This window comes from Colius striatus, chromosome 13, assembly GCF_028858725.1.
Source record: "Colius striatus isolate bColStr4 chromosome 13, bColStr4.1.hap1, whole genome shotgun sequence".
NCBI classification, from domain to species: domain Eukaryota; kingdom Metazoa; phylum Chordata; class Aves; order Coliiformes; family Coliidae; genus Colius; species Colius striatus.
The window spans coordinates 2409078-2436907 of NC_084771.1; the positions used below are offsets into that span (position 1 = coordinate 2409078).

A 27830-nucleotide genomic window follows, 5' to 3' on the forward strand; every position below is an offset into this window, starting at 1 on the left:
AGAAGCCCCTTGGCCCTGCTGCCCACACTCTGCTGGATGCCCCCAGGCTGCCATTAGCTTCTTGCCCACGAGGCCACGTTGCTGCTCACGTGCCGCAAAGTTTTTGGCTCTTGGCCTTAATAAACCTGCAGAGCTCAGCCAGTGCAACCCCCCTGCCAGGGCAGCACCACCTAGAGCAGGGCACTCAGGAACTCCTCCAGCTGGGTTGGAATGTCTCCAGAGAAGGAGCCTCCACAGCCCATCTGGGCAGCCCCTGCCAGTGCTCCCTCACCTCAACAGGGAACAACTTTGTCCTTGTGTCTCTTTGGAAGCTCTTCAGTTCCAGCTTGTTGCCCCTTGTCCTGTCACTGGCCATCCCTGAGCACAGCCTGGCTCCAGCCTCCTCACACCCACCCTTGATGCATCTGTAACCATTCCTGAGCTCACCCCTCAGGCTCCTCTCCTCCAAAACCCAGTTGTTGGCTGGTCACCAGTGTGTTCCCCAGGGCTCAGTGCTGGGCCCTGTTCTGTTTAACACCCTTCTCAATGATCTGGATGAGGGGATTGATGCTCCCTCGGTAAATTTGCCAGGTAGAGTCAGGACCCTGAACTTTAAGAGAGTGGATGAGATCCCCTGGGAAACTGCCCTGAGGGACAAAGGAGGTGAGCAGAGCTGGGAGCTTCTGAAGGACAGTTTTTTGAGCCCAAGAGCTCCCTGCCGTGCCCAGGCCCCATGTGAGTGACTGCAGGCAGCCCTGCTGTGGGCTCTGCCAGGCCCTGCACTGGGAGAGGGAGCAGGCAGGGCTGAGCATCCCGCTGGTACAGGCACTGAGCCCTGAAGGAGGCTGAAGCTGGTCACATCTCAAAGAGCAGCTCTCAGCTGGCCTGTGCTCGGGGGCCAGGGCTGGAAGTGGCTGGTCTAAGGGTCTGGAAGTGGTGTCAGGGGACAGGTTCTCCTGTCTGTTCAAGCAACAACCAGCTGGGCTGCATCTGGGAAGTCACAAATCACGTTTGAGGGCACTTGTGGGCATGGAGATGTTCTACAGGGCCCAAGAATCTCTTGCATGTGTTCTCCTGTGGGGCTCAGGGATGCTGCCAGTCCTGCAAAGGCTTCAGCAGAGCTCTTGTCCTCCACACAAAGGCGGGAAGCACTTGGTTGGGGTTTTTAATACGAAGTACATAGGTGTCGTGGTTTGGCCCAGCCAGCACAGAGGCACCACGACAGCCTCTCGCTCGGTGCCCCCATCCACCCCCACCCTCGTCAGGATGGCAGAGGCCCCAGAGAAAAGGGAGGAGGAAGAGAAGCAAGGTTGTTGTGGATGGAGACAAGGGCAGGGAGGGCTGGCTGCCCGTTACGGTTCCCGGCAAAACAGGCTCCAGTGCTCGACTGAGAGAGGAAAGGAGGAAAGTTTATTCTGCTACCAACATGAAACAGAACGGAACAAAAGCAAAAAGGGAGCAGGATGATGAGAAAATGACAACCACGGGACACAGTCCTTGGGGAACATCTCTGGCGTGGATTCTTCACACCTCCTCTCTTTCCTCACTGACCTTGGAGTCCGCGTGGTTGTTTCTCTCACTCTTCCCACTCCTTGCATCGCCAGCAGACAGAGAAGAAGGAGGGACAGGAGGAGGAAGAAACAGGAAGAACCGTCATTTTCCAGCTTCTCCAAAAGTGATGGTGGAGGCGGCTCATTGGCTCAGCCCCAGCAGTGGGGCTGGCTCAGAGCTGGGCAGGGTTTCCAGCGACTTCTTACAGGAGCCATCTTTACAGCCCCTTCCCCCTTCCCAGAAACGGCTGTCATGTCAAACCCTGACCACAAAACATCAAACTCAGTCACTTTCCCCAGCAGAGACGTACCGGCGCTTGGCTTGGAAGAACCAGCAGCACTTGGCACACAAGCTCCGCAGCGAGCGCTGCTGCCTTGCAGACGGCAGGATCCAGCGGGTCTGAGTGGCCAGGCAGCAGATGGAGGGCTCGGGGTCTGTCTGCAGGGCCTGGAGGGCTGTGGCAGAAGGAGAAAGGGCCGGGATGAACCCCCGTGGCTTGTGTATGGCCGCCCCGGGCAGCCCCTCCAGACCCTGCCGGCCCCACGCGGCTCTCGCCCTGGCAGCAGGAGCACGTGGCACCAGGGCATGTGCTGGGAGCTGCTGCTCAGGAAGGCCTCAGAGCTCCCAAGCCTCTCCTCTGCCCTGCCAGCGTTTCCCTGGCGCAGAGCAAGGAAGGGCCGTCCCAGCCCCAGCCGTACTCACCGCAGTGGATCTCTCTCAGCCTCTCCTCGCTCCTGTCCCTGGAGAATCGCGCAGCAACCCCTGAGCAGAGAGCCCCGTCAGAGCTGCTGCCGCCCAGCACGTCCCCAGCTGCCCCTCGCTGCCGGCAGCAGCGGGGCCGGGCTGCCAGGAGAGGGGCTCTGGGGGCTGCAACTCACCCACAAACCTGATGGCCGCCGCTCGCACGCTGCCCTGCGAGTCCTGGAGGTACCGCAGGCTCTGCTGCAGGTACATGTCAGCTCTTCGCCTGTCCTTCCTCACCTGGAGAGAGTAAGAGGCTGGGATGGACCCTCCACTGCCGGCCAGAGCAGTCCCTTCTCCCGCTGATCCCCTTCCCAGCCCGGGCATGGCCATCTCCCCGGCAGAGGCCTGTGGGGCCGAGGTACGGAGCCGCAGGCAGAGGCGGCTCTGGGGTGCCAAGACCCCTCTGCCCATCTGTCCGGGCTGCCAAAAGGACTGGGGTCTCCTCCAGCGGCCTGCGGGGTGGGGAGGGGAGCGTGGCTGGAGAAGAGCCCCTGGGGCCTCTGTGCTGGAGGGCTCCAGGCTGCGGGCCCGGGCCTTTGTCCTCACCAGGCACTCTGGGATCCTCCACGAGTCCTCGGAGCCGATGAAGCGCGTGGGCTTTTTGCACCGCAGGACGTCCATCACAGCCAGGAGGGTGTGCTGAGCCACCTGCAGAGCAGCAGAGGATGGGAACTGGCATCACGGCTTGGGGAAGGAGAGCCGGCGTCCCGCTCCTCTTGGCCAGGCGGCCTGCTGTTCCCAGCCCCGTATGGGGAGAGGCAGAGCCCGAGCGGGGGGCAGTGCCCGGGGCAGGGACATGGGGCAGCCAGCACCGCAGCTGCCTGGTGCTGCCGGCCAGCAGCAGCGAGATCCCGGAGAGCTGAGGGGCCGTCCCAGAGACACTGGGGCGGGCCGGAGCCAGCGGCACCTGCCAGGGGCACGTCCAGGGGCCTTTAGGCCACTAAAGGCCTGGGCTGCTCTGGGCAGATGGACCCCACCGGCCGCACCCCTGGGGAAATCAGGAAAGCCCATGGGGTGCATTCAGGCCCCGGGTGGCCACGGGCAGTGGCTGCTGAGAGCTGCTGCGCCAGGGCAGGCAGGGTGGGCAACGTCCGTGCCAGCTGCCAGCAGCCCCCACCCATGAGCCTCGGCCACCCCCGGGGTCTCTTCTCCCCCTTCCCCGCATCGCCGGCCCGCTTTGCAATCTGTACCTCGGCCACGCTCTCACAATGGTCGCTGCTGCGGAAGTAGAGCGGGACCAGCGCCCTCCTCAAATGGCTCTTCATCTTCTTCATGTCCTGGCGCTCCACAGTCCCCACCAGCTCTTGGAAGAAGCTGATGGAGAGCTGCCGCAGCTGGAGGCACTCCTGGCAGAGAGGAGGGCAGGGCAGGATGAGCAGAAGCACGAGGGAGGCCGATGGGAGGGGAGATGCTCTGGGCTCAGCTCCCACAGAGGCCTTACGTCGTCAAAGAGCGGCAGCAGCGGCTCCAAGAGCTGGACGGCGATGCAGCTGGCGAGCTGTCCCTCCAGGTGAAACATCACGTTCTGCAGGACAGCCAGGGCCCGAGCCCTCACCTCCATGTTGGCATCCTGCAGCGTCTCTGCAATATCTGGCAGCAGGAACACCATTTCTTTTGCCTGGGTGAAGCAGAGATTTCCTGTGAGGCGGGGCAAAGACCACCCACCCTGGCCAACGTGCTCTGGCCGCTGAGCACCAGGCTCCCCCCGGCTCCCGGCACAGGAGTCGCTGCAGCGGGCTCCTGGCTGGTGGTGGCCGTGGCAGGCAGAGGAGCAGGGCCAGGGGAGGGCAGCAGAGACTCCCTGTGCGCTGCTCAGCCGCTGCTTTGTCCAACCACCCCAGCGGGGCAGATGGCTGGGGAACCCTGACCCTGGAAAGCTCCCCAGGCACCCACCAGCCCCGTCCACGGCAGGAAGGGCGCTTGGAGCCGTCCCCCCGCCTCCTGACCCCCAGCCAGGGCTAAACCTCCGTGTGGGCCAACGTGGCTCCACTCGACACCTCGCTCACCGTCTGATGTCTCCGTGAGAGGGCGCGGAGACCCGTGAGCACCAACACGCGGTTCTCCCTCATCTCTGGGCTCCTCAGGTACTTCTGGAGCAGCTGCAGGAGGTCAGTGCTCTTCCCTTCAGCGTCGAACTCTTGCACCTGAGACAAAGAGACAAAGTGGTGAGAGAGGGGCAGAGCCTGTGGGGCTCCTGCTTCCCACGGGCAGCTCGGAGCAGGGTCCCGGGGCAGCCCTGCCCGCGCAGGACCGCACGGCAGCTTTGCCCACTCCTCCTGCCCTCTGACCATCAGCAGCCTCTTGTCCTCAGCCAGGGCTGGTTCCTTACCATCTGCTTCACGTCCTTGGTCTGCTGCTCCTCAGGGCCCAGCTGCCGGTTCCAATCGTCAGCGACATCCAGCAGCTTGTGGAAGAAGTCCGGCAGTGCCACGTCCTGGAGCAGCAGCGTCTCCCACATGGCCAGGCCGGCGCTGCCAAGTCCAGAGCATTTGGTCAGCGGGGCTGTCACGCAGCCCTGGCCCTGCCCAAGGCCCCTGGCCCGTGGGCAAGCAGGAGAAGGCTGAGGGGAGGGGGTTCCCCGTGGGGCAGGGAGGAGCGTGGTGGCTGGCAAGTGTGCAGGGGCGGTGGGCCCTGCTCCTCGGGGCTGGGGGGGCTGATACCTGTCAGACAGTGGGATTTGGCTGGACATGCTGTCAACCAGCGCCCTGGGGTAGCTGTGGGCCAGCGGGACAATCAGGCCCATCAGGCTCCGCCGGGCTGCCAGTTTGCTGGTGTTCTCCAAGCTCTTGTGGATGGAGCTGACGACGTCTGACACCTGGAGGGGACACGGACTGTCTGGAGCGCGGCCCTTTCCTCAGCTGCCCCTTCCCACCCCTCTCGGAGAGGCAAGGCAAGGCAAAAGCAGGAGCAAAGGCCTCGAGGGCAGGGCAGCTCAGCCAGAGGCTACTTACATCGCCCATCCAGGGGTCAGGCTCGCTCATGGCCTCGTTCAGCACCCTCCTGGCCCACTGCTTGTCTTTCCGGCTGGTGTCCTGCATGGCTTCGATGGCCACCAAGACGGACCTTCTCTTCCGCCAACGCACTACAGAACCTAGCAGAGGAGGAAGAGCAGGGAGGGCTGTAGAGCAGAGCTGCGGGCAGGAGTGGGCAGAGGAAGGAGCTCTGCCCTTTGTCCCCATGCCCCCTTCCTGGGCACAGCCTCCCTGGGTGTCGTGGTTTGGCATGATAGCTTCTTCTCGTAAGGGGGAAGGGGCTGTAAAGATGGCTCCTGTGAGAAGTTGCTCGCAACTCTCCCCAGCTCTGAGCCAGACCTACTGCCGGGGCTGAGCCAATGAGCCACCTCCACCATCACTTTTGAAGAAGAAGCCGGAAGAGGAGGTTTCTTCCTCCATCTTCCTCCATCTTCTTCCTTCTCTGCCTTTTCTTTTCGGGCTGGTGGTGGTGCAAGGATGGGAACAGCAAGAGAAACAACCACGTGGACTCCAAGGTCAGTGATGAAAGAGAGGAGGAGGCCGTGTCCCAAGGAAGGGACCCAATATCCACAGCTGTAACTGTGGGGAGGAACCCACGACAAAGCAGCTCATTCAGCTTATGCCCAGAAGAGGCCTTATCCCGAGAGAGGGACCCTGCAACTGCAGAAACTGCAACCGTGGTGAAGAATCCACGCCTGAGATATTCCCCAAGGACTGTCCCCCGTGTGAGGGACCCTGTATGGGCGGAAGCCGCAGCTGCTGGGAACAACCCCCACCAGAGAAGTTGGTTCAGGACTGTGTCCCGGGGGAGGAACCCCGTGTTGGAGCAGGGGAAGGATGCCAGGAGTTGTCCTCATCTGAGCAGAGAGAAGTGGCAGAGCCCATCTGTGAGAGACTGACCACATCCCCCAGTCCCTGCCTCCCTGAGCTGCTGAGGGGGGAGGAGGTAGAGATATGGGGAGCAGTGAGCTGGGCCCAGGAAGAAAGGAGGGATGGGGGAGGGAGATCTTAAAGTGCTGGTTGTGATTTTCTCATCATCCTACTCCCTTTTTGCTTTAATTCCATTCTGTTTCTTGTAGGATAAACTTTCCTGCTTTCCTCTCTCAGTCGAGTGCTGGAGTCTGTCTTACCCTTTAACCCTAACTGACAGCGAGCCCTCCCTGCCCTTGTCTCAATCCACAACAACCTTGCGATGCTGGAGCCCCTCACTCACCATCTTCCGATGAGTCAGAACCCATCGCATACACCAGGGTTTCGTCCCATGTCACGCGGTGCTTGAGTTTCTTTTTCGTAGCGCCGGGAGCCCCATCCTCCTTCCCAGCTCCCTTCGAGGAGCTGGCGACTGTCGGCACGCTCGGGGAGGGCACACGAATGCGGTCAGGGCGGGAATGGCGAAGCCTTTGCAAGGCGCCTCGTCTCTCGGAGATTGTCAGGGACTGTGTCAAAGAGAAGCTGCGCTGGCTCAGGGCGCTCCTCAGCTCCCTGCTCCTGACCTGCCCCATGGCTGTCTCAACAGACACTGGCTGGGGCAGGCGGCTGCTGCCAAAGGCCCTGCGCTGGGGGTGACGTCACAAAGGGCCCCGTTCTGAGCTGCCGCCCAGTGTGGGGCACGGGAAGGGGGGATGGCATCATGGGGGCACGGGAAGGGGGGATGGCATCATGTGGGGCACGGGAAGGGGGATGGCATCATGGGCGGCACGGGAAGGGGGGTGGAATCATGGGGGGTGTTGAGGAGTGGTTAAGGGAGAATGGACATGGATCCCAGAGTATAATGTTAGGCCTGATGGGGCAAGGCAATCTGAGTTCTAGTTATATGAATTTAATGCACAATCAAGACCAGAGTCAGAGCCATGGTTAAAGCAGTTGCTGTCAAGCAGACAGCAGGCCGCTTTCTGTTCCTTCAAGGTCGGGCTGTTTTCAGCTAACGAGGTAACAGCCCAAGGTGGAAAACAACTACGGGGGAAAAACAAGATGGGAAAATGTGAGGGAGCTTGCTTATTGCTGAAACCTCAAGTAGGATGAACACAAGAATGTAATCTATTAGCTGCTGTTGCTGAGCTAGGTTTGAAGCTGCTGTGTATATAAGTTAGAGCCTGCTCTCAATAAAGAAGAAGATTTCTGCTATCACTCACATTGAGTAGGACTGATTTCTTCCCACCCAGCTGAGAATAGGACCCTGGGTTGATCGCCGCATGAAGTAGGCTTCGAGCCTGGGTTTTTCAGACTTAGCGTCTGGTTTCAGGCCTTTGTGCCTGGGTTTCAGGCTTCGTGCCTGGGTTTCAGGCTTCGTGCCTGGGTTTCAGGCTTCGTGCCTGGGTTTCAGGCCTTCGTGCCTGGGTTTCAGGCTTTGTGCCTGGGTTTCAGGCCTCTGTGCCTGGGTTTCAGGCTTCGTGCCTGGGTTTCAGGCTTCGTGCCTGGGTTTCAGGCTTCGAGCCTGGGTTTTTCAGGCCAAGAGCCGAAAACTTCGCGGCATATGGCGCCCGAACAGGGACCTTTCACTGGGTGTTACTGGGTAAAGAGCCTGCCTGCGGGGAGCTGAGACTTGAAAATCCAGAGGCAGAGGCAGTCGTCGGAGGAAGCCTGCCGGATCCCAAGCAGAGGTTGCTGTACCCGGGGGAGTGACTACAGGTTGCGGTGAGACGAGGATCCGACAACATGGAAAAGGAGGCAGCACTCTCACTTTTACATCGCTTTTTAGAAAAGCAGGGGGTGGACTTTAAACTGACCGATTTGTCTGGTCTACTTGTACATAGTAATTGTAAAGGCTTTTTTAAAGACTCTGAGAAATATTTTGATGAGAAGGAGTGGAGAGCATATGGGACTTATCTTTGGGACTTGGTTATAGATGAAGAGAAAACTGCTCGGAAACTGATGAAACCGTGGAGCGAAGTAATTAACTGTTTGAAAAAGTATAAGTTGGAAAAGGATTTGACCGCTGCTGTAACTCAGCGGCTTGATATGCCCGAGACTGTAGCCGAGCCAACAGCTGGACTGTTTGGTATCAGGACTAATTATGTCTCACCTCCCTTTTCTGGTGAGTGGCGAGAAATTGGAAACCTTCTCTGGGAAGCCACTATTAGTGGTGATAAGGACAATAGTAAGATCAGTAAAAATTTAGGTCTCGTTTGGAGAGACGTGATAAATACTTTAAAAGAAATGCAAGCAGAACAGCGTGTGGCCATGGCTGCAGCCCAGGCGTTGACTGTTGCGCCGAGGCTGAAGGAGACAGACAAGGGAACGGACAGGTTCCTGCAGGAAGTATTAAAGAAACTGGAGCGACAAGAGACCATGGAAACACAGCCTGTGGCCACTGAAAGCCAGCCCGGTGCCGCCCGGCGCTGAGCGGGGCGTGCTGAGAGAAAAAAAAACAACAACAACAAAAAAAAGTTCTTCTCTACACAAGAGTTTTTACAAAGTCAGAGAGGCGAAGGGACTTCGGAGCAGAGCCCCCGCGGGAGAGCTACTCCCCATTCAGAGCCCAACCCGCCGAGTTACCCCTGGGACGACTCGCAGGGCAATGCCGAGCGGGCGGAGTCGGGCGGGGGTGCAGCGCAGGACGATCAGAGGAGAGTGGGGGAGCGCGACCCCGTGTTAGACTGGGCACCATCGGGCACGAGAGGGGAGACAAAGAAAACACGGGAGAGCGTAATACCGACTGCGCCGCCGGGGCCGGGGCCGGCACGGAGTGAGCCAGACCCCCCCCGCCCCTTCCATCCGCAGCCGCCGCCGCGCAGCCGCTTCCCGCGCCCGGTCGGTGTCTCCGGAGCCCCCCCCACACACACCGCGCTGACATCAGCCCTCGCGAACCGCTGGGCTCGTCCTTTCCATCCTCAATCCCTTGCCTCAACGAGTGTAAAAACTGTTGGTCGTGATGTTATGCATTTTGCTGTAAATGTGATGATGAATATTGGTTTTCTTACAGTGGAAACTTTCTAAGGTGTTTTAGGTGTCAGGAACAGAACATTTGACATTGAGAAGCTAAAAGGTGGTTTGTGTTTTAGACTCATTGGTGAAAGATTTTTTTTTTTATCAGAAGTAAAAAAAAAAAAAGGATTTTGTCACACTGTTGATGCTTCAAATGATTGTGGTAAATGGTTTTAGGCAATTTCAACAAACCAAGCAAAACATGTGGGTTACACTGGCCAAAGCAATCAATCAGTCTACAATATGTTTATCAATGGCCACTCCAGATAATCCTTTTTCTACCTGTTTGGTGGGAATTCCATCAGCTGTGGCACAATGGCCTGTACCAAAGGCATTAAAAACAAATCCCTTAGTTAAGGGTAATGGCAAAGTTGACAGCTGGGATTTGATCATTTCATGGTTGCCAATAATGACAACAGAGCCACAGGAGTTAGAATTATTGAGATCTATAAAGATGGATTTTTGTGTTATGTTTAATTTTACCAGCAATACCAAAACATTTGGGACAGAATGTGGATCCCATCCTGGGCATGTATAAGAACACAACATCTTCGTGCAATTATACTTCACCAAAAAGATCCAGGTCTAGTCTTGTGCCTATGCAGTTACCAAAGGGAATTTTTCTGGTCTGTGGGGACCAGGCATGGCCTGGGATACCCTCGAGATTACACAGGGGACCACACAGTTTGGGACAACTGACGATCTTGATGCCTAATCACACAATGATTTAGAAACATCATTGTCCAAAACAATTTGTGCATGCATTTACTGGTGAATGTGATGACCATGTTACCTTTGGTCTTCCTCAGCAATAATAGCAACTAGTATATTTGCTCCAGATGTAAGAGTATCTGCTTTATTAACTCAGCTATGCAAATTAGGATGCTGGCTTAGCAAACAAAGTAACCAAACTTCAATGACATTAGAAGGCTTGATTAGTGATGTAAGTAGTATTAGACATGCACTTGTGTATCATTGTATGCATGATATCCTCATTGCTCAGGAGGAGGCATTTACTGTAGATCAAGAGAGAGATCTAGAAACCATGTTATTTAGGGAAACTAACTTTGTTTGCTCCTCGACAGCAGGACTGGTTAAAAATTACCAAGTTACAGAAAACAAGAAACACCCACAACTTAAAAGGAGATTGTGATGGTAAAGGACAATTGTGGTCCATTACGGCGAATGTATTTGCTTCAGCATTTGTACCTGGGTTGGCTGCAGCCCAGGCCTTACGGCAGTTAGAAAAACTAGTGTGTTGGTCGGAGCAGCAAGCTAATGTTCCTACTGATGTTATTGAAAAATTGCTAGCAGACCAGAAAAGCCTTAGACATGCCTTATTGCAAGATCGTGCAGCTATTGATTTTTTGCTATTGGCACAAGGGCATGGATGCCAAGACTTTGAAGGCATGTGTTGTTTTAATCTTTCTGATCATAATGAATCTATTCACAAAGCTTTGGCATATTTAAAGGTTCATGCTAAGAATATTACGGTGGGTTATAACCCTTTTGATAATTGGCTTCAATCAGCTTTTGGGGGGTTGTCACCTTGGCTGACTATGTTAATCAAAGAAGGGTTAAGATGGATTTTGGTTATTTTGCTTTTGCTTGTAATGTTTAGAATAGTATATAGTTGTATTATGAAGGCAGTGCATACATTGACTGACTCAGTCTTGATTGTGCAAAAACAAAACGGGGGATTTGTTGAGGAGTGGTTAAGGGAGAATGGACATGGATCCCAGAGTATAATGTTAGGCCTGATGGGGCAAGGCAATCTGAGTTCTAGTTATATGAATTTAATGCACAACCAAGACCAGAGTCAGAGCCATGGTTAAAGCAGTTGCTGTCACGCAGACAGCAGGCCGCTTTCTGTTCCTTCAAGGTCGGGCTGTTTTCAGCTAACGAGGTAACAGCCCAAGGTGGAAAACAACTACGGGGGAAAAACAAGATGGGAAAATGTGAGGGAGCTTGCTTATCGCAGAAACCGCAAGTAGGATGAACACAAGAATGTAATCTATTAGCTGCTGTTGCTGAGCTAGTTTTGAAGCTGCTGTGTATATAAGTTAGAGCCTGCTCTCAATCAAGAAGAAGATTTCTGCTATCACTCACATTGAGTAGGACTGATTTCTTCCCACCCAGCTGAGAATAGGACCCTGGGTTGATCGCCGCATGAAGTAGGCTTCGTGCCTGGGTTTTTCAGACTTAGCGTCTGGTTTCAGGCTTCGTGCCTGGGTTTCAGGCTTCGTGCCTGGGTTTCAGGCTTCGTGCCTGGGTTTCAGGCCTTTGTGCCTGGGTTTCAGGCCTCTGTGCCTGGGTTTCAGGCCTCTGTGCCTGGGTTTCAGGCCTTCGTGCCTGGGTTTCAGGCTTCGTGCCTGGGTTTCAGGCCTCTGTGCCTGGGTTTCAGGCTTCGTGCCTGGGTTTCAGGCTTCGTGCCTGGGTTTCAGGCTTTGAGCCTGGGTTTTTCAGGCTTCGTGCCTGGGTTTCAGGCTTCGAGCCTGGGTTTTTCAGGCCAAGAGCCGAAAACTTCGCGGCAGGGGGCATGGGAAGGGGGGATAGCATCATGGGGGGCATGGGAAGAGGCAAGGGGGGATGGCATCATCGGGGGCATGGGAAGGGGGATGGAATCATGGGGGGCACAGGAAGGGGGGATGGCATCGTGGGGGGCACAGGAAGGGGGGATGGCATCATTTGGGGCACAGGAAGGGGCAAGGGGGATGGCATCATGGGGGGCACCTGGCTTTGGAATTAAACTTGAGGCTGTGAACTCTGAAATTAGGGTTTGTGTCTGAAAGTGATGGTCCTGAAACCTAAGGTTTTGCACCCTCAAAACGAGTCCTGGGAGGGGCAATGAGAGGCTTTGGCCATGAAATAGTTGAATTCTATGCTTCAAGCACCACTTCCTCCAAGCCCAGGATCAGTGTGTCCCCACATGTAGGAACGGAGGCTGGAGGCCTCCATGGGTGAGCAAGGATCTGCTGGGACAGCTCAGGCCGAAAGCAGCCATCTCTGAGAGGTGGAAACGGGGCCTGGCTTCTTGGGAAGAGTACACAACATTGCCAGAGCATGCAGGGGTGCCACCAAGAAGGCCAAAGCCCTTCTAGAATTCAACCTGGCCAAGAAAGTAAAGCAAAGCAAGAAGGTGTTTGTCATGACATCAACAGCAAAAGGAAGATGAGGGGCGCCGTGGGCCCACTGCTGAACACAGAGGGTGCCCTGGTGACAGGGGATGCAGAGGCCGAACTACTGAATGCCTTCTTTGCTACAGTCTGTACAGACAAGGCCAGCCCTCGAGAAGCCCAGTCCAGCAAGGACAGTAGGATGGCCTGGACAGCAGAGCACTTGGCCTGGGTGGAAGAGGAAGAAGTTAAAGATTTGCTGGCCAAGCTTGAGGCTCATAAGTCAATGGGTCCTGATGGGATGCATCCGAGAGTGCTGAGGGAGCAGCTGATGTGATTGCTGAGCCTCTCTCCATCATTTTTGATCAATCATGGAGCACAGGCGAGGTGCCTGAGGGCTGGAGACAGGCCAATGTCACTGCAGGCTGCAACAAGGGCAGGAAGGATGAGCCAGGAAACCACAGGCTGGTCAGCCTGACCTCCATCCCTGGAAAGGTGATGCAACAACTCATCCTGAATGTCACCACTAAACAGGCAACAGGCACAAGCTGTAACTGAAGAGGTGCCAAAGAGACACAAGGACAAACTTGTTCCCTGTTGAGGTGAGGGAGCACTGGCAGGGGTTGCCCAGATGGGCTGTGGAGGCTCATTCCCTGGAGACATTCCAATCCAGCTGGACAAGTTCCTGTGTGCCTTTCCCTCACCCACTAAGCAGGTCACCTTGTCATAGAAGGAGATCAGATTGGTCCAGCAGGACCTGCCCTTCATAAAGCTGTTTTGACTGGGCTTGAAGCCATCCTCCAGCACAGGCCCCAGGTCAGCTGCACGTCCTGGCAGTGCTGGGTGATAACAGACCATGAGCAGCAACGTGGCCTCGTGGGCAAGAAGCCAATGGCAGCCTGGGGGCATCCAGCAGAGTGTGGGCAGCAGGGCCAGGGAGCTTCTGCTCCCCCTCTGCTCTGCCACATCTGCTGAGGCCTCAGCTGGAGTCCTGTGCCCAGTTGTGGGCTCCCCAGCTGCAGAGGGACAGGGAACTGCTGCAGAGAGGCCAGTGCAGGGACACCCAGATGCTCAGGGGACTGGAGCATCTTCCTTCTGAGGAAAGGCTGCTGGACTTTGGACAGTTCAGCTTGGAGGAGACTGAGGGGGGACCTCGTTAATACTTACAAGTGCTGAAAGCTGCATGCCAAGGAGATGAGGCAGCAGGGAGGGTTTTTCCTGTAGTGTCCAGTGACAGGACAGGGGGTATTGAACAAAAGCTGTAACACAAACAATTCCCCTTAAGGAAAAGCTTCTTTCCTGTTGAGGTGAGGGAGCCCTGGCCCAGGCTGCCCAGGGAGGGTGTGGAGGCTCCTTCTTGGGAGGTTTCCAAACCCACTTGGACACCTTCCTGTTGTAACGGTGCAAGCAAGATTCATTCAAAGATGTAGAGAGGCTGGGTAATGCACCTGCAGAGACATACACAGCCAACACAGTGCAACCAACAGAGGGACTCAAAGCCACCCTTCCTTGGCTGGCTACTTCCTTATATGCTGCTTCTGCCCATGTGATCACCCAGGGCCCAACTGATTAACTTGCAGCACCTGTTTCTGATAGTTGGAAGTAGCTTGCCAGCTGCATTAACTTGTCCCCACCATCTTTATTCAAGCTGGCTGGTCCAAGTCATATTTGTACCTACAAATATTTGGTTCTGTCATGCTGTTTGAAGAACTCTGTCCGTCCCTGGGACTTCTTGAGCTACTGCTTGAAACGTGACAGGCCAGACATGGGGAGCACTGGTTAAGGTTTGATGACGGAGCTTTATTGTTTTTACCAAAGCACTTTGCGTCCCTCAAACAACACGGAACAAATCCAGTTTTGTTGACACGAAGGGTAACAAAGAGTTTCCAGCTGTAGAAAATGGTTCTCACAGGGTGAAGAAAGCCAGAAAATCAAACGTACACAAACTGGAAGAAACCCAAGTGCTAAACTCGGTGTCTAAACTACTGAGCAACGATGCAAAAGAAAACTGCTGGTAGGTCCAAGGTTTGCCATGGAGCACAGGGAGGAGCTCATGGAATAGCCCCTGGCATGGGCCCCGCTCAGAGCTGCAGCTGCCCGGTCAGCGACGGGCCCAGAGAGAAGGCCGTCTGCTCCAGGCCCTGCGGAGCCACTCTCGCAGGCTGAGTCTGGAGGGAGCTGCTCTCTCTGCATCTCTCAGGGTGCACTGCGTTTGAGCTGCCAGGTTTGCTACTGACGAGACGGTGTCTTCTGGCAGGTTTTCAAGGGCTGCAACAGAGAGGAACAGAGCTGAGATCAGAGCCTGTGTTCACCCCAGGAACCCCTCCTGCCAGGGCAACCCCCAGCTGTTCCCACAGCCCAGAGGGAGCCGGGCCCAACGGCATCAGCCGGAAGGTGCTGAATACCCCCCGGGCTCCTGACATCTCTCTCTGCTCTCCCTGGCCGGGGCAGGGGCCGCAGCTCCCTTCCCAGGGCCTCTCCTCCTCCCTGCCAGTCCCCGCTGCCGCCCCGCTGCCCTCACTCACCCTCATGGATGGGCTGCAGCAATTCCTGATGCCCCCTCAGGTGCTGCCCGGCGAGCCCTGCGAACGCACAGTCGGTCAGTGCCCCAGCGGCACAGTTGCCTCACAGGTCCCTGCAGCCCGGCCACACGCCCCCCTCCCCTTGGCAGGGCTGAGCCCAGGCTCTTCCCCGGGCGAGCGAGCGCCAGGCGCAGGGCAGGGCTGGCACAGGGCGCAGGGAGCCCCGCGGGCGCCAGGGCCCTGCACCGGGCACTCGCGGCTCCGCAGCCACGCGGCTGATTCCTGCGGCCGCGCCACAGCCGGGGCTGGGGCCGAGCTGCAGCGGGGCAGGGAGGGACAGGGGCTGTGTCTCACCCAGGAACCTGACGGCCGCCTCTCGTATGGGCTGCTGATGGCTCCAAAGGCACCGCGCTGCCTGCTGTACATAGTGCGCGGCTCTGCTGCCGCACCCTGACAGCTGCAGACGGACAGGGGACATTGCCCACTTCCAATGTCTTCCTCTTCTCCGGGAGCTTTCTGAGCCTCCTCTTCTTCAGGAAGGCGGCAGCTCCAAGCAGGGTTACCCGAGAGGCCTGCAGACACACAGAGCAGGGAGATGCTACCGCTGCCCAGGGCACAGGACGGGCGTCCTCTCACCCGGGCAAAGCTCATGGCCCTTCCTGGCCCTGGGGACCTCCCGCGGGGACATGGGCAGGTCAGAGATCCTCACCTCTGCCACCTCCGGGCTCTCGGCATGCAGGAGGCAGAGCAGTTCGATCACGTTCTCATACACCCGTGTCTTCATCGGCTGTCTTTCCTTTTTGTTGACAGACTGCATCAGACGTTGGAAGAGCTCAAGGGAGAGCAGCTGCACACTGCTGGTGGTCTGGTGGAAAAGAAAGAGGACAAGAGCTCAGCACCGGCTGCTGCAGGCCCACCTGGGCATGGCTCTGAAAATGCACAGAGCACAAAGGTTCCTGGCAGCAGCCAGTGCCTGTGGTGGGGGACACAAAGCCTTACGTGGTGAAAGAGTGGCTGGAGCCTCCCAGTCAGCTCCAGAACGAGGGTGCTGCAAACTGGGCTGTTGGCAGCCTGGAGCATCATTTTGAGCAAGGAGAGGGTCGTTTCAACCACCTCGTCATCTAGGTCCTGCAGTAGCTCCAGGAGGCTTTCCTGCAGGATCCACATGCTTTTGGCCTGTGTGCAACACGATGCTTGTGGTGAAGCCGTGAAAAGCTGCACTGCCAAAATCACTCCAGTGCTTCAACCCCATGCTGCTGCCTCGGGAGCCAGAAGCCAAAGGCCTGCCTCAAGGGACTTGGGGAGGCCAGCAGGGAGGCAGGAGGGCTGGCAGGAGCTGCCAGAGCTCCCAAAGCACAGCCAAGCCCCAGCTGCATGTCCCCCAGCTCCCCTCACCCAGCCCCATGTCCCAGCTGCATGTCCCTGGCCCTGCTGCCCACACTCTGCTGGATGCCCCCAGGCTGCCATTGGCTTCTTGCCCACGAGGCCACGTTGCTGCTCATGGGCAGTTTCTTATCACCCAGCACTCCCAGGTCTGTCTCCTGGAGCTGCTCTCCAGCAGGTCATCCCCAGCCTGGCCTGGTGCAGGGGGTTGTTCCTCCCCAGCTGCAGGACTCTGCCCTTGCTCTTGGTGAACCTCAGCAGGTTCCTCTGTGCCCAATTCTGAAGCTGGTTGAGACCCCACTGACTGGCAGTGAGAAGTATACAGACATTTTCTGGCAGGGTGTCACACAGCCATAACAAGCTGTACACTATATCCAGCAAAAAGGAGGATGGTGTGAGTGCACAGAAAGGCTGCAGAGCACTAGCAGTCACAACACAGATCAGCTGTTATTTGCACATCTCTGCTTTGGATACACAGAAGACACTGACTGATCAGCAAGTTTAAATGCACCAGTCATGGCAAGGTACAAAACATCCCGGGCACAAGCTAAGGCAATTTCTAATTTCATTCTGTGAAAGCTTATCAGAGGCTCTCCAACAGGGCCACAGCATGATGTTACAGCCTGGGGCTTGGAGACAGCCAGTCCAGGCTGGGGTTTATGTTGTGCAGCATGCCAAACCCAGAATATGGCAGTAAGAGATGAAGCAACACATTTCAGTTTGTCACTTTTCAAGGACAAAGTTGTTCCCTGTTGAGGTGAGACAGCACTGGCAGGGGCTGCCCAGATGGGCTGTGGAAGCTCTTTCTCTGGAGACATTCCAACCCAGCTGGTTCCTGTGTGCCCTGCTCTAGGTGCTGCTGCTCTGGCTGGGGGGGTTGCACTGGATGAGCTCTGCAGCCCCCCTCCAGCCCTTGAGACTCTGTGAATATGAGTGTGCCCAGAAACTGGCTGTTGGGAAACAGTCCTGCAGGTGTTCCACAGGAGACAAACCTGGTAATATCACCTACAGCACAGATGTCCTAGTTCTAGTTTTGTGGGGTTTTGATTTGGTTTCCTAAGACAAAAAGCAAGTTAAGGAATGTTTCCTTCCCAGGCTGTGTGAAGGCTTACCCCAACATGGTATCATTTTTCCACTAAGTGCACACAGCAACAGAAGCTCCTCTCCAAGAACCCCACAGAAGCAGGGAGATGCATTAACCTCTTTTAAAACCTTGCAATTTCTTAGCCATATTGCTTCCTTCTTGTTTGAAGGTGAACCACAGCTCAACTCTTCCTTTAGTTGTACATTTCCCAGCAAACACAATGAATCACTGTTAACTGATAAGGCAGCTTCTTTGGTACTGAATGGCAGGAAAAAATGGGTCTCCCTTCTAGGGAAATCTAAAGGAAGCAGGTTGCTATTTGCACACAAGTTCTGTAAAGTCAGAATTCTGCTGCCACAGGAGCTGCAGCAGATTTCCCGGTGAAGGCAGGTTTGGAATGTGGGAAAGTTCACACATATGTTTCAGTCCCTGCCCTAAGCCAACACTCCTATTTGAACACAGCAGGATGCCCGCTTTCGCTCTAGAAGTGCACTGGGAGCGGGCACTTTCACAGCACTGCAGGCAGGCAGAGGGATGCCGTGCTGGTGAGACGAGCCCTGCTTTGTCCTGCTTTGTTCTGCCACGCCCCCCTGTGGCTGCAAACATCACACCAAACCCGTGCACAATTCCCGAATCCCTCACAAGGAGACGCTCCCTTCCGAAAACTTCCTTTCTTGATTGGGTATGGCACCGGGGTATACTAGTAAAGGGTGAATCCAGGACAAGAAACAACAGTAACTACACCATCGAGTTTTCACTGTCGAGTGCATCTCCTGCTTTGCATTTCATCTCCCACGACTTCTGTGCCATTTCCACACCTGCAGATAAATGCCTGCTGCTCAGGCTGGCCTGGAGGGGGCTTGCTGAAGGAGGGGGAAGCAGAGAACACTCACCACACACACACACATCCCTCACCAATTTTCCTACTCACAAACATTTTAGAAGCTGAAATATTCACCCTTAGCTTGAGAAAACACAGCACAGGGCTTTTCAGTCCTCTGCTCTGCACTGAGGCACTGCAAGCAGTGCTTTTTGTGAAACAGTAGCAGTTGCCAGGAATTACTTCTCAGCAGAGGCCTTTAATGCACATCAAGAGATTTTGAGCACAGAAAGGACAGTGTCATTGGAGGTGAGGAGAAGACTCCTCAGGGATCTTCAGAAACTCCTTCACATTCCAAACCCACTTCAAACACATGCTACCTTCTATTTACATTCCCCAAAAGCTGCAAGATGACACTCACCTGAGTTCTGGTCAATCCACTGCAGTGAATCCATGTGAGCATTCAAGATTTTACAGATCTGCTGAAGCTGAAGAGAAAGAGAAGGTACAAGTCCTTTGTTACACTACATAAAATCTAAAAGCAGTAAAAGCCAGCCTGCCTGTCCCTGCCTTTGGAATGTGATGCAATCAGATCTCTCATATGTACAGCTCCACTCACTGAGCAGCCACCTTCCCAGGGAAGTGTGCAGCAACTGTGTTGCTTTGCTTCTCTTTACCATCAAGAAAACAGACTGGCTTAGAGCACACACCTGTGGCTTTAGGCTAATTCCAATTCAGACATAGGAAACATCACCACATTAATCATCTTGGGCTTGAGGTGGCAAAAGCAAAAAGGAATGGGGAAAAAACCAGAATCAAGTCTGCAACACTGAAGGGAAATTGTGTCTGAAAAAGAGCTTCTCAGTAAACCCTCAAGGAATATTGAGATCCATTTAATACATATCAGAAAGAGCTGGTAATTCAGATCTTGTTTTCATGAGGGTACAAAAGCAGTGTGAGGAAAAAGGATCAGCTGCTACAGATGGCACCCTGAACAAGATTTAGGTTTGCCCCAGAAAGATGCAGGCAGTGGAGGAGGTAACCACATCAACATTGAGACAGGCCTCTAAAACAAGTTGTAATCCAGGGTAAAATTAGACAAGCAAATAACCAGAGTTCACACCAGAATGAAAGACCTTGAAAACTCTTAAGAGGAGTGCAGAGCACGTAGGTGAGTCAGCCTGGATTGTGTCAGAGTAGTTTTACCCAGAAGAGATCCAACTCAGGGACAAACTACTCCTCCAAGGTTAAAGCTACAAGCAGCATTCACCATGCATTCCATTCAGACAAATGGAAGAGTTAGAACTGTTTCAATATCCTCTGTCTCCTACCAACAAACAAGGAAAGGTTGTGTTTACCGGGTCGCTGGTGTCTGCTGGGCCTCGGGATGTGTTCAGGTGCTCAGTGATGTCCTTCAGGTCTTGTGCCATCCGCTTCAACTGAGCATCGATATTTTCAGCCAGTTTAAAGCTGCACAACATGTGGGAACAAAGGGCAGAATATTGTACTTCAGCAAACCCACTCCCAGTCACACCAGCTAAATAATCACCAGTTTTCTGAGACCGTTTCCCAGACAGCCAGTTCGACCCAACAGCTAAAGAGCTCTTCATGCCCACTCGAGGGTTTCCAGTCACCACTCCCCTGTTTCTAATGCATAAAATCTAAGTTGCCATGCATAAAACAGGATTACATATTTGACAAAGGCCATTGATGGATCAATACTGCACAGAGCAGTGGAACAGGCTGCCCAGAGGGGTTGTGCAGGCTCCTTCCTTGGAGGTCTTCAAGACCCGCCTGGACATGTTCCTGTGTGACCTGATCTAGGTTGACCTGCTTCTGCAGGGGGGTTGGACTAGATGATCTCTAAAGGTCCCTTCCAACCCCTACCATTCTATGATTCTATGTATCCCAACACTGCTTCTTGCTGACTGATCCCCACCACATCAGCCTGCTCATCACACGCTCCAAGGAGCTTCCTGCCTTACGTCCTCTCCCGTTCTTCATCCGCATGCTGCAAGTAGATGGTCCCACTCTGTTCCTTCACAGACTCCTCCAGAGGGGTCAACAAGTCTTCAAGCTCTTTCTGCTGTGATAGAATGAAGTCTAGCTCCTGATCCAGTCTGAAAAGGAAAAACATTAACTAATCAACTCAAAAGTTCTGTGAGCTCTACATCTGCCACACCACAAACACAGGAGCATGCAAAAAGCAAACAATGCCATCAAGTGTTCATAGTTTCATACCTCTTCTGATCAAGTTTCACTTTCTCTACTTCTCTGTGTAATGAAGTAATCTGGAAACACAAGACACTTAATTACATTGTGAAACTCCAAAGTGAACTCGTGAGAGTGGTGGAACAGGAAGCCAGCACCATACCAACGTCTACCAGACACAAGAAATGGTTCCATAAAGACTTCCAGACCAGAAATGGAACAGTGGAAGTTTGGCTTTGAAAGCTCCACCCTAAGGGAAGTTGTTAGCATGGTGTAAGCTCACAGAACAGACTTCCAAGTTTCAGTGCCTGTAGCCCAGTACAGACACACAAGCGAGTCTTTTAAAAGCACACAGATCCAATTCTGCTTGTAAAATACAGATGGGAAAGTCCCACTAGATGTTGCATCTCTAACCCTGATGGCCTTTAAGGATGTAAGCAAGCAAAATCAGGTTCCTCTGGACATTGCCTGACCTTCTCTCCATTCTCTATCAGCGTCCGATCCCAGGCGTTCACTTGTGTGGCTTGGTGAAGGAAGTGTTTCTCTTGGTCTTCCAGTTCCAGGCTCCACTTGTTTATCAAACTCTCCAGCTGGGCATAAGTCATCACTGGAGGGGCACTGGGAGGAAGTGCCACAAAGGCAAAAAGATCAAACACCAAACTATAAAGGTGACAAGATCCCTGCTTCTCCCCCAGGATCCCATCACTAATAACAGCTTCTCTTTGGACACTGGGAGGAAGTGCCACAAAGTCCAAACCACAACATCAAACTCCAAACTATAAAGGTGACAAGATCCCTGCTTCCCCCCCAGGATCCCATCACTAATAACAGCTTCTCCTCCAAAGAGGCAGGGGCTGGCTGGAACACACTCACCTGCTGGCTGTGGTGGTGGTGATGGCAGCTGCAGAAGTCACAGCTCCAATGGCACCAGTTGTAGTTAATGGCTTAAGATTCAAAGCAAAGCCAGAAGCAGTAGTAGTGCCTGAAAGAAGAGATGCAAGTCAAGCAACAGGACACATCTGCTATCTAACACATGGAGAACAGGCCCAGCACACACTTCCAAACACTGGGCAATATGAACTCAAATAGGTCCCTTACACAGAAAGCAAATCCTATGTCTGCCAGGAAGGGAATGAAGGGCACCTTGACACAAAGGCAGTGCACTGTACATACCCAGCTAGTAGGTCCAGTAAAGTGAGGAACTGGCAGCCCTGGACATTTGCCCACACATCCCTCTCAGTCTCATGTTTTACTATTAGACCTAACAACTATCAGCAAACCCAGTTCCTCTCCTGCATCTTGGCAAGAGGTGGGATCTCCAGGTTTTCACAAAACTAAGAGCAGCTATCAGATGCTACTGTCAGCCCCTCACACAGCACTTTTAGGCACCAAGCTCAAACTCTTCACAGTCACATCAGAAACAAGCTTGAGAGAGACCTTGAGAGCTGAGCAGCCATGTCATCATGCTGAAAACTGACTGGTAACCCCATGCAGGAAAGGATGTGCAGTCCCAAACCCAACCACTGTGCAGCAGCAGATTCCACTGCAGGTTTTCACACGAGGGCTGACACAAACAGCACTCATCTCTGCTTTGTTTGCTTTTGAAGGAGAGTTAATAAAACCCAACACTTCAGAACTCATCATATGGAAGAAACAGATGAATGGGGTGTAACTGAATCATAAAACCTCTCTCCCTAAAAGTCCTTCTCCCTTCCCCCATCTGGACACCTCTCCCTCATCCATCAGGGCAATTCTGTACTACACAGGCAGGCCAGAACAGGGGCAGTCAATCTATTTAGTTGACTTGATCCAGATTAAACATCAAAGCCCAGGGGCCTTCCTTCAACCCAGTCCCTTTGCTGTGTGTGGCCAGGCTCTCAGAAGTCATAGGTAACTGTGCCTTTGGGGAGATGGGAAAAGAGGATCAGGGAAAGATGTGGAGAGCATTGGAAATTAGAACTGCTGCACTGCTACATTAGTGTGGCCCCATTAGTGGAGCTCCCTTCTCTTCAGCTACTTGCAGCATCTAGTTCTTACTAGTGGCAGTGCTTGTTGTACCAGCTGTTGTTCCAGGAACCTTCAGTCCAAAGCCAAGTGATCCAAGACTGGCTGTCCCAGTGGAAGGGGCAGTAACTGGAAACAGAAGACAATATTAAGAGTTTGCATAACCCATTAAACACAGCATCCCATTGAAAAGCTCTACCCTTGCCTGCTCACCCATCTCTGTCTGCTCTGTATTTGTGTTAAGGAGGATCATTGTTATTCTTCCAGGCAACTTTATCAACCCTGGTGCCAAGCTACCATTGCTTCTCTTTACCTGTTTGGAATTATCTAACATTTAACTGCTATCAAATGCTAAGAGAAGCCAAGGTTTCTGGACACTGTCAGGCAGCAAAGGCAATCTCTGCACAAGCCTACAGCTAAAGCAATACCATTGCACATACTACAGGAAACACCCTGGTCACATCTCAGCTGCCTGGGAACAACCCCCCTATTAGCATCTAACAACAAATTTCAGATACCCTGATAAACAGAGAACACCCACTTGCTTAAAAGCATTCTTAAACACTAAGATTAAGGTCAGTTTTGGAATTAGAGTAGCAATGCAAGTGCTGCAGTGCTAGGCAAAACAGAAGTTATTAAACTGCTGCACGTGGCATCTACAAACTGCAGCAGCTCATCAGCTAAACATAATTAGCATGGCTTTAACATAAAACTTGTGAAGGGCCTTGGGAGCAGCTGCCTAAATTCTTAGAGGTAGGGGTAGGACAGCATGGTGTATGGAACAGTAGCATTAACCCTGGTAAAGAGCAACACTGGCTGTAGCTAGTTTCCATAATCAAAAGAAACTGAAGTGTTAATGCCTCACTGAAGACTCAGAAAGGGAGCTGTTAGGACTGTCTTCAAACCTGGGCTACTGCCTTTAAAGCTATCAGAAAACTGACACTACTTGCTGCCATGAAACTCATTTTGCAAGAGGAAACTTGCCAGTTATTAGCAGGGAAACTTGCAAGCACATAGTAGTGGGAATATTTGTTTTTGGCACCCTGCATCTCTACCATCCCAGGCCACTGTAAAGACGTGCAAACACTTAATGCAAGAGTCAAGGACTGACATAACCAGACTCAAGGACAAGTAGCTAAAACAAGACAGTAGCTAAAACACCACTAGAAAGCTAATTTGTGGTGGTACTACCCAGAGAAACACCAAAACAGCTAAAAGTGCCCTGTGTTGCTTGCCCACTCTGAATCTAAAGTGTGCTTGAGCTTAAACAAAACTCTCACGCCTCACCTTTGAAGACAGTTTGCAAAGAGGGGAGGTGGCAAACAGTGAGAAGAGCTGGTCTTCTGAATTCTCTATTACCCCAGCATCTACAGCTCCACCACTACCAGCTGCCACCAACCATGCTGCTCATTTATTCCCCTAACAGATGAAACCTGCATGTTGTGACTTACGTGAGAGGCCTGTGGCGGTAGACGACGTCGGTGCTGAAGAACTCACTATAGATGAAAACAGGGTAGGCCCTGTTGTGCCAAGAATGGAGGTTGTGGTGGTGGCTGCAGTTGTGGCAGCTGTGGATGTTACTGCAAAAAGAAAAAGCATCTACCTTGTACAACCAGACCACAGCAAGCTCTCACCCATTTCAGAAGAGGCGTGCTGAGGAGGGGACACACATCTGCCCATTTCCACCAGGCTTTTGAGGATGGAAGGGCTTCAAACTACTCCTCCTCGTTTTCTACTTCAGGCTTATCTTTATTACAATGTACCCCTGAAACCCCTGGCTCCTTCCCACTGCACTCAAGCAAGAATTACAGAAGAGAACAAGGCACAGGGAACACAATCAAAAGCATGGGATGCTCAGGTGAATGGCTGTATGAACTGCCACAGATCACTGATGCTCTTGCAAATTCACAAGCACTTCTAGCTCATTACCAGACTCCAGCTTAGAAAACTATTCCCAGAAGGACAGCAGATTCACCAAGTCTCAAGTAATTATTTCCTGAAACAATTTCCTACCTCCAGGTTTGCTTCCAAAGGCCAGAGTAGGTCCCTGGCTGCTACTGGCAGTCAGCGTTGCTGTGGGTGCACTAGTGGCTGCTGTTGAAGTCAATGATCCAAAGCTTAGACCTGCAACAAGCAGAAGGAAATGGAAATTACAGTTGTTTTACTACAGAGACACTGTGGGTTCTGCTGATCACAACAGTCAAGGTAGAAGGGGTAGGAGTATAAGAAAAACAATGTTATTCAGTCATAGACTCACAGCATGGTGGGGGTTGGAAGGGACCTTTAGAGCTCATCCAGCCCAAGCCCCTGCCAAAGCAGCTCCCACAGGAACATGGCCAGGAGGGTCTTGAAGAGCTCCAGAGCAGGAGCCTCCACACCCTCCCTGGGCAGCCTGGGCCAGGGCTCCCTCACCTCAGCACTGAAACACTTTCTCCTTATGTTTCAATGGAACTGTCTGTGTTGCAGCTTCATCCCATCACCCCTTGTCCTGGCACTGGATACAACAGAGAGAAAGTGCTGCCCCAAGCTCCTGACACCCACCAGTGAGAGATTTGGAGCTATGAATGAGCTGCCCCCTCAGTCTCCTCTTCTCCAGCCTGAACAGCCCCAGGGCCCGCAGCCTTTCCTCACAAGGAAGATGCTCCAGTCCCCTGAGCATCTGGGTGGCCCTGCACTGGCCTCTCTGCAGCAGTTCCCTCTGGAGCTGGTGTGGTAAGTACTCTTGTACTGTCCCAGAAATGAACTGGAGCTAACACAGGCATTGTGTAAAAAAGATTTCCAAGAATAATGCTGACACAGACAAGCATCACCCTGCCCCAGAGCTGCTGACCTTCCCTCCAAGGCAGGCACTGTCACCAACAAGTAGACCAAAAGCTCTGCAGGAGGAGGCAGGTTCCTGCCATCAGGGAGGTTACCTTTGGCATTGTGGGCCAGGCTCATCCTGCAGCACCTCCTCCCCATCACTGCCAGCCCCTTCCCTCTGCACCAGCAAACCCATTCAAAACACTTTAGAAGGGCTTCAAATGCAACAAGCACTTTCTACACACATTGGCAGAACTATTTCAGCCTCACTCCCTAAACCCAAAGGCTCACCAGCAGTTGTCATTCATCACAGGTGACCCCAGGCAAGCATCTCAGAAAACCCATCAATTGCAGCTTCATTTGTCACCAGCAGCAGCTGGAGGTTGAAGAATCTAATTCATGGTTACAAATGCATCAAGGGTGGGTGTGAGGAGGCTGGAGCCAGGCTGTGCTCAGGGATGGCCAGTGGCAGGACAAGGGGCAACAAACTGAGGTTCCAAAGAGACACAAGGACAAAGTTGTTCCCTGTTGAGGTGAGGGAGCACTGGCAGGGGCTGCCCAGATGGGCTGTGGAGGCTCCTTCTCTGGAGACATCCCAACCCAGCTGGATGAGTTCAAGTGTGCCTTACTCTAGGTGGTGCTGCCCTGGCAGGGGAGTTGCACTGGATGAGCTCTCCAGGCCCCTTCCAGCCCTTGAGACTCTGTGGATCTCCACACCATCCCCAGCTATCCTCTGTGCTGACAGGCTTCCTGACTACAGCAGCCATCTGAAGCCCTGGCACTCACCTGTGGTCTGTCCCCCAAGGCTGAAGGGGGCTGCTGACTGGGTTGCAGTTCCCAAGGTGGCAGCAGTGGTGGCAGCAGTTGCTGTCCCAAAGGTCAGCCCGGTGGATGGTGCTTGGGGAGCTGCGGTGCCGATGTTGAAGGTGCTTGTGCCAGCCTGAGTTGTGCTACCACTGGAAAAAGTAAATCCTCCAGTTGTCCCAGACTGAGCTGTGGTGGTGCTGCTGCTGCTGCTGGTGGTGGTGCCAGCAGATCCAAACACAAAGCCAGTAGGGGCTGCTGCTTGACTCGAGGCCACGCTGGTTGGTGCAGACCTACCAAATGCAAAGCCCCCTGCGATTCCAGTAGCTTGTGTTGCAGCACTGCCTCCAAAGCTTAACTTTGGTGCATTCATCCTAGAGAAGAAAAGAAGCCAATCTGTTGGAGATGAATATCTACTCAATTTCAAGGCTTTCTAACAGTTTGCTGCCAGCAGAAATCACCCTTCCAAAGGCCATGCACTCAGTCAGGGGTGTGTTGCAAGTTTGGCAATGTCTACACCACAACCCTTGTCATCTGAAGTCCTCTTCAGTCTCTTTATACTAACTCCCTCTTAAATTACCTTCACCCAGCCAGGCACCAGAAGACATTTATAGCAGTGTAAGTGAAGTTGCTTACTCTCTCAGCTCTCACACCTCCTTTTGCACTTCTTCTATATAAGACTATATTTTTCAACTAACTCTTAGTGCCAGTCCCCATTGCAGCTCCCTTCCCAATGCTCCCATCTGGCAAGCTTCAACAACAGCAGGTTGGAAGAATCACTTCCAAGCTTACAGCCCCTCCCAAGGACAAAATGGTCCTACTTGGCTGAAGAAACATTCTGAGTGCTCCACATTTGGATCAGAAAGGACAAGATGTTTCATGCTGAGACACAAAGCTGTATCATTTCTTCATGCAAGCATCCATACCCCAATTACAGACCAAAATGTGAAACAGCTCATTCTCAATGCCCATCTGAAAAAAGGCAGCACTGACACAAACACATTGCACTAAAGATGCTTCCCAGAGTGCTCCAGTCAATTGGGGCACAAGAGTAAGGGGTTTGCTGCCTGAGAATTACTTGCAGTAATTACTTGCACTTCCCAGGGGCATCGCCCACAGAAACACAGAGTCTCAAGGGCTGGGAGGGGCCTGGAAAGCTCAGCCAGTGCAACCCCCCTGCCAGGGCAGCACCACCTAGAGCAGGGCACACAGGAACCAGCTGGGTTGGGATGTCTCCAGAGAAGGAGCCTCCACAGCCCATCTGGGCAGCCCCTGCAGAGCTCAGCCAGTGCAACCCCCCTGCCAGGGCAGCACCACCTAGAGCAGGGCACACAGGAACTCCTCCAGCTGGGTTGGAATGTCTCCAGAGAAGGAGCCTCCACAGCCCATCTGGGCAGCCCCTGCCAGTGCTCCCCAGCGCCCAGGGCCGCCCAGCACCCGCTCCCCGGGGCCCGTCGGCCCCGCGCCCCTCACCCCAGAGGGAACACGGTGGTTGTGGGAGCCGCAGTCGCCGTGGTCGGCGTCCCGAAGCTGAAGCTGGGGGGCTGCGTGGCGGCGGCCGGCTTGCTGAAGGAGAAGGGCTGGCTGCTGGCCGGCGTCTGGGCCGTGCTGCCGAAGCTGAAGCCCCCCGAAGCGGCGGGCGTGGAGAACGAAAAGCCCGTCGTGGCCGTGGTGCCGGTCGTCTTCGGTGTGCCCAAACCGAAGCCGCTGCCCGCCGCGCCCGACCCGAAGCCGAAGCTCATGGCTGCTGCGGGACGGAGCCCCAGCCCCGGAGCCAGGCCCAGCCCCGGCCGGAAGCGGAAACCCAACCGCCCCGCGCGCGGCCCAGCAAAGCACCGCCCCCTCCGTCGCCGGCCAACCACCGGCCGCGTTTTCCCCGCCCTCAGCAGTCATTGGCCGCTCCAGCCGCCACTC

The 27830-nt window shown here is 53.9% G+C and overlaps 1 protein-coding gene across 4 annotated transcripts; it reads right to left on the reverse strand.

Moving 5' to 3' along the window:
* Nucleotides 1-1367: 1367 nt before the first annotated feature.
* Nucleotides 1368-27707, reverse strand: LOC133626645 (nuclear pore glycoprotein p62-like). Of its 4 annotated transcripts, XR_009819702.1 has the most exons (16): nucleotides 27390-27707; nucleotides 25899-26290; nucleotides 24324-24434; nucleotides 23762-23890; nucleotides 22344-22439; nucleotides 21180-21288; nucleotides 20780-20924; nucleotides 20337-20386; nucleotides 20081-20215; nucleotides 19454-19565; nucleotides 18517-18583; nucleotides 15808-15984; nucleotides 15518-15673; nucleotides 15163-15380; nucleotides 14812-14868; nucleotides 14067-14554 (listed from the first exon to the last, which is right to left on the reverse strand). XR_009819702.1 is itself a non-coding variant. In XM_062007075.1 (12 exons), exons 1-12 carry the CDS (start codon nucleotides 27656-27658, stop codon nucleotides 1398-1400), a joined length of 1788 nt encoding a protein of 595 aa, XP_061863059.1. In that variant the 5' UTR covers nucleotides 27659-27707; the 3' UTR covers nucleotides 1368-1397. The 4 variants fall into 4 exon arrangements, 3 of the variants coding, with proteins under 3 accessions (XP_061863059.1, XP_061863062.1, XP_061863061.1); XM_062007075.1 differs by lacking the exons at nucleotides 14067-14554; nucleotides 14812-14868; nucleotides 15163-15380; nucleotides 15518-15673; nucleotides 15808-15984 and adding an exon at nucleotides 1368-1570; XM_062007078.1 differs by lacking the exons at nucleotides 14067-14554; nucleotides 14812-14868; nucleotides 15163-15380; nucleotides 15518-15673; nucleotides 15808-15984 and adding an exon at nucleotides 17204-17247.
* Between the last annotated feature and the right edge of the window lie 123 nt (nucleotides 27708-27830).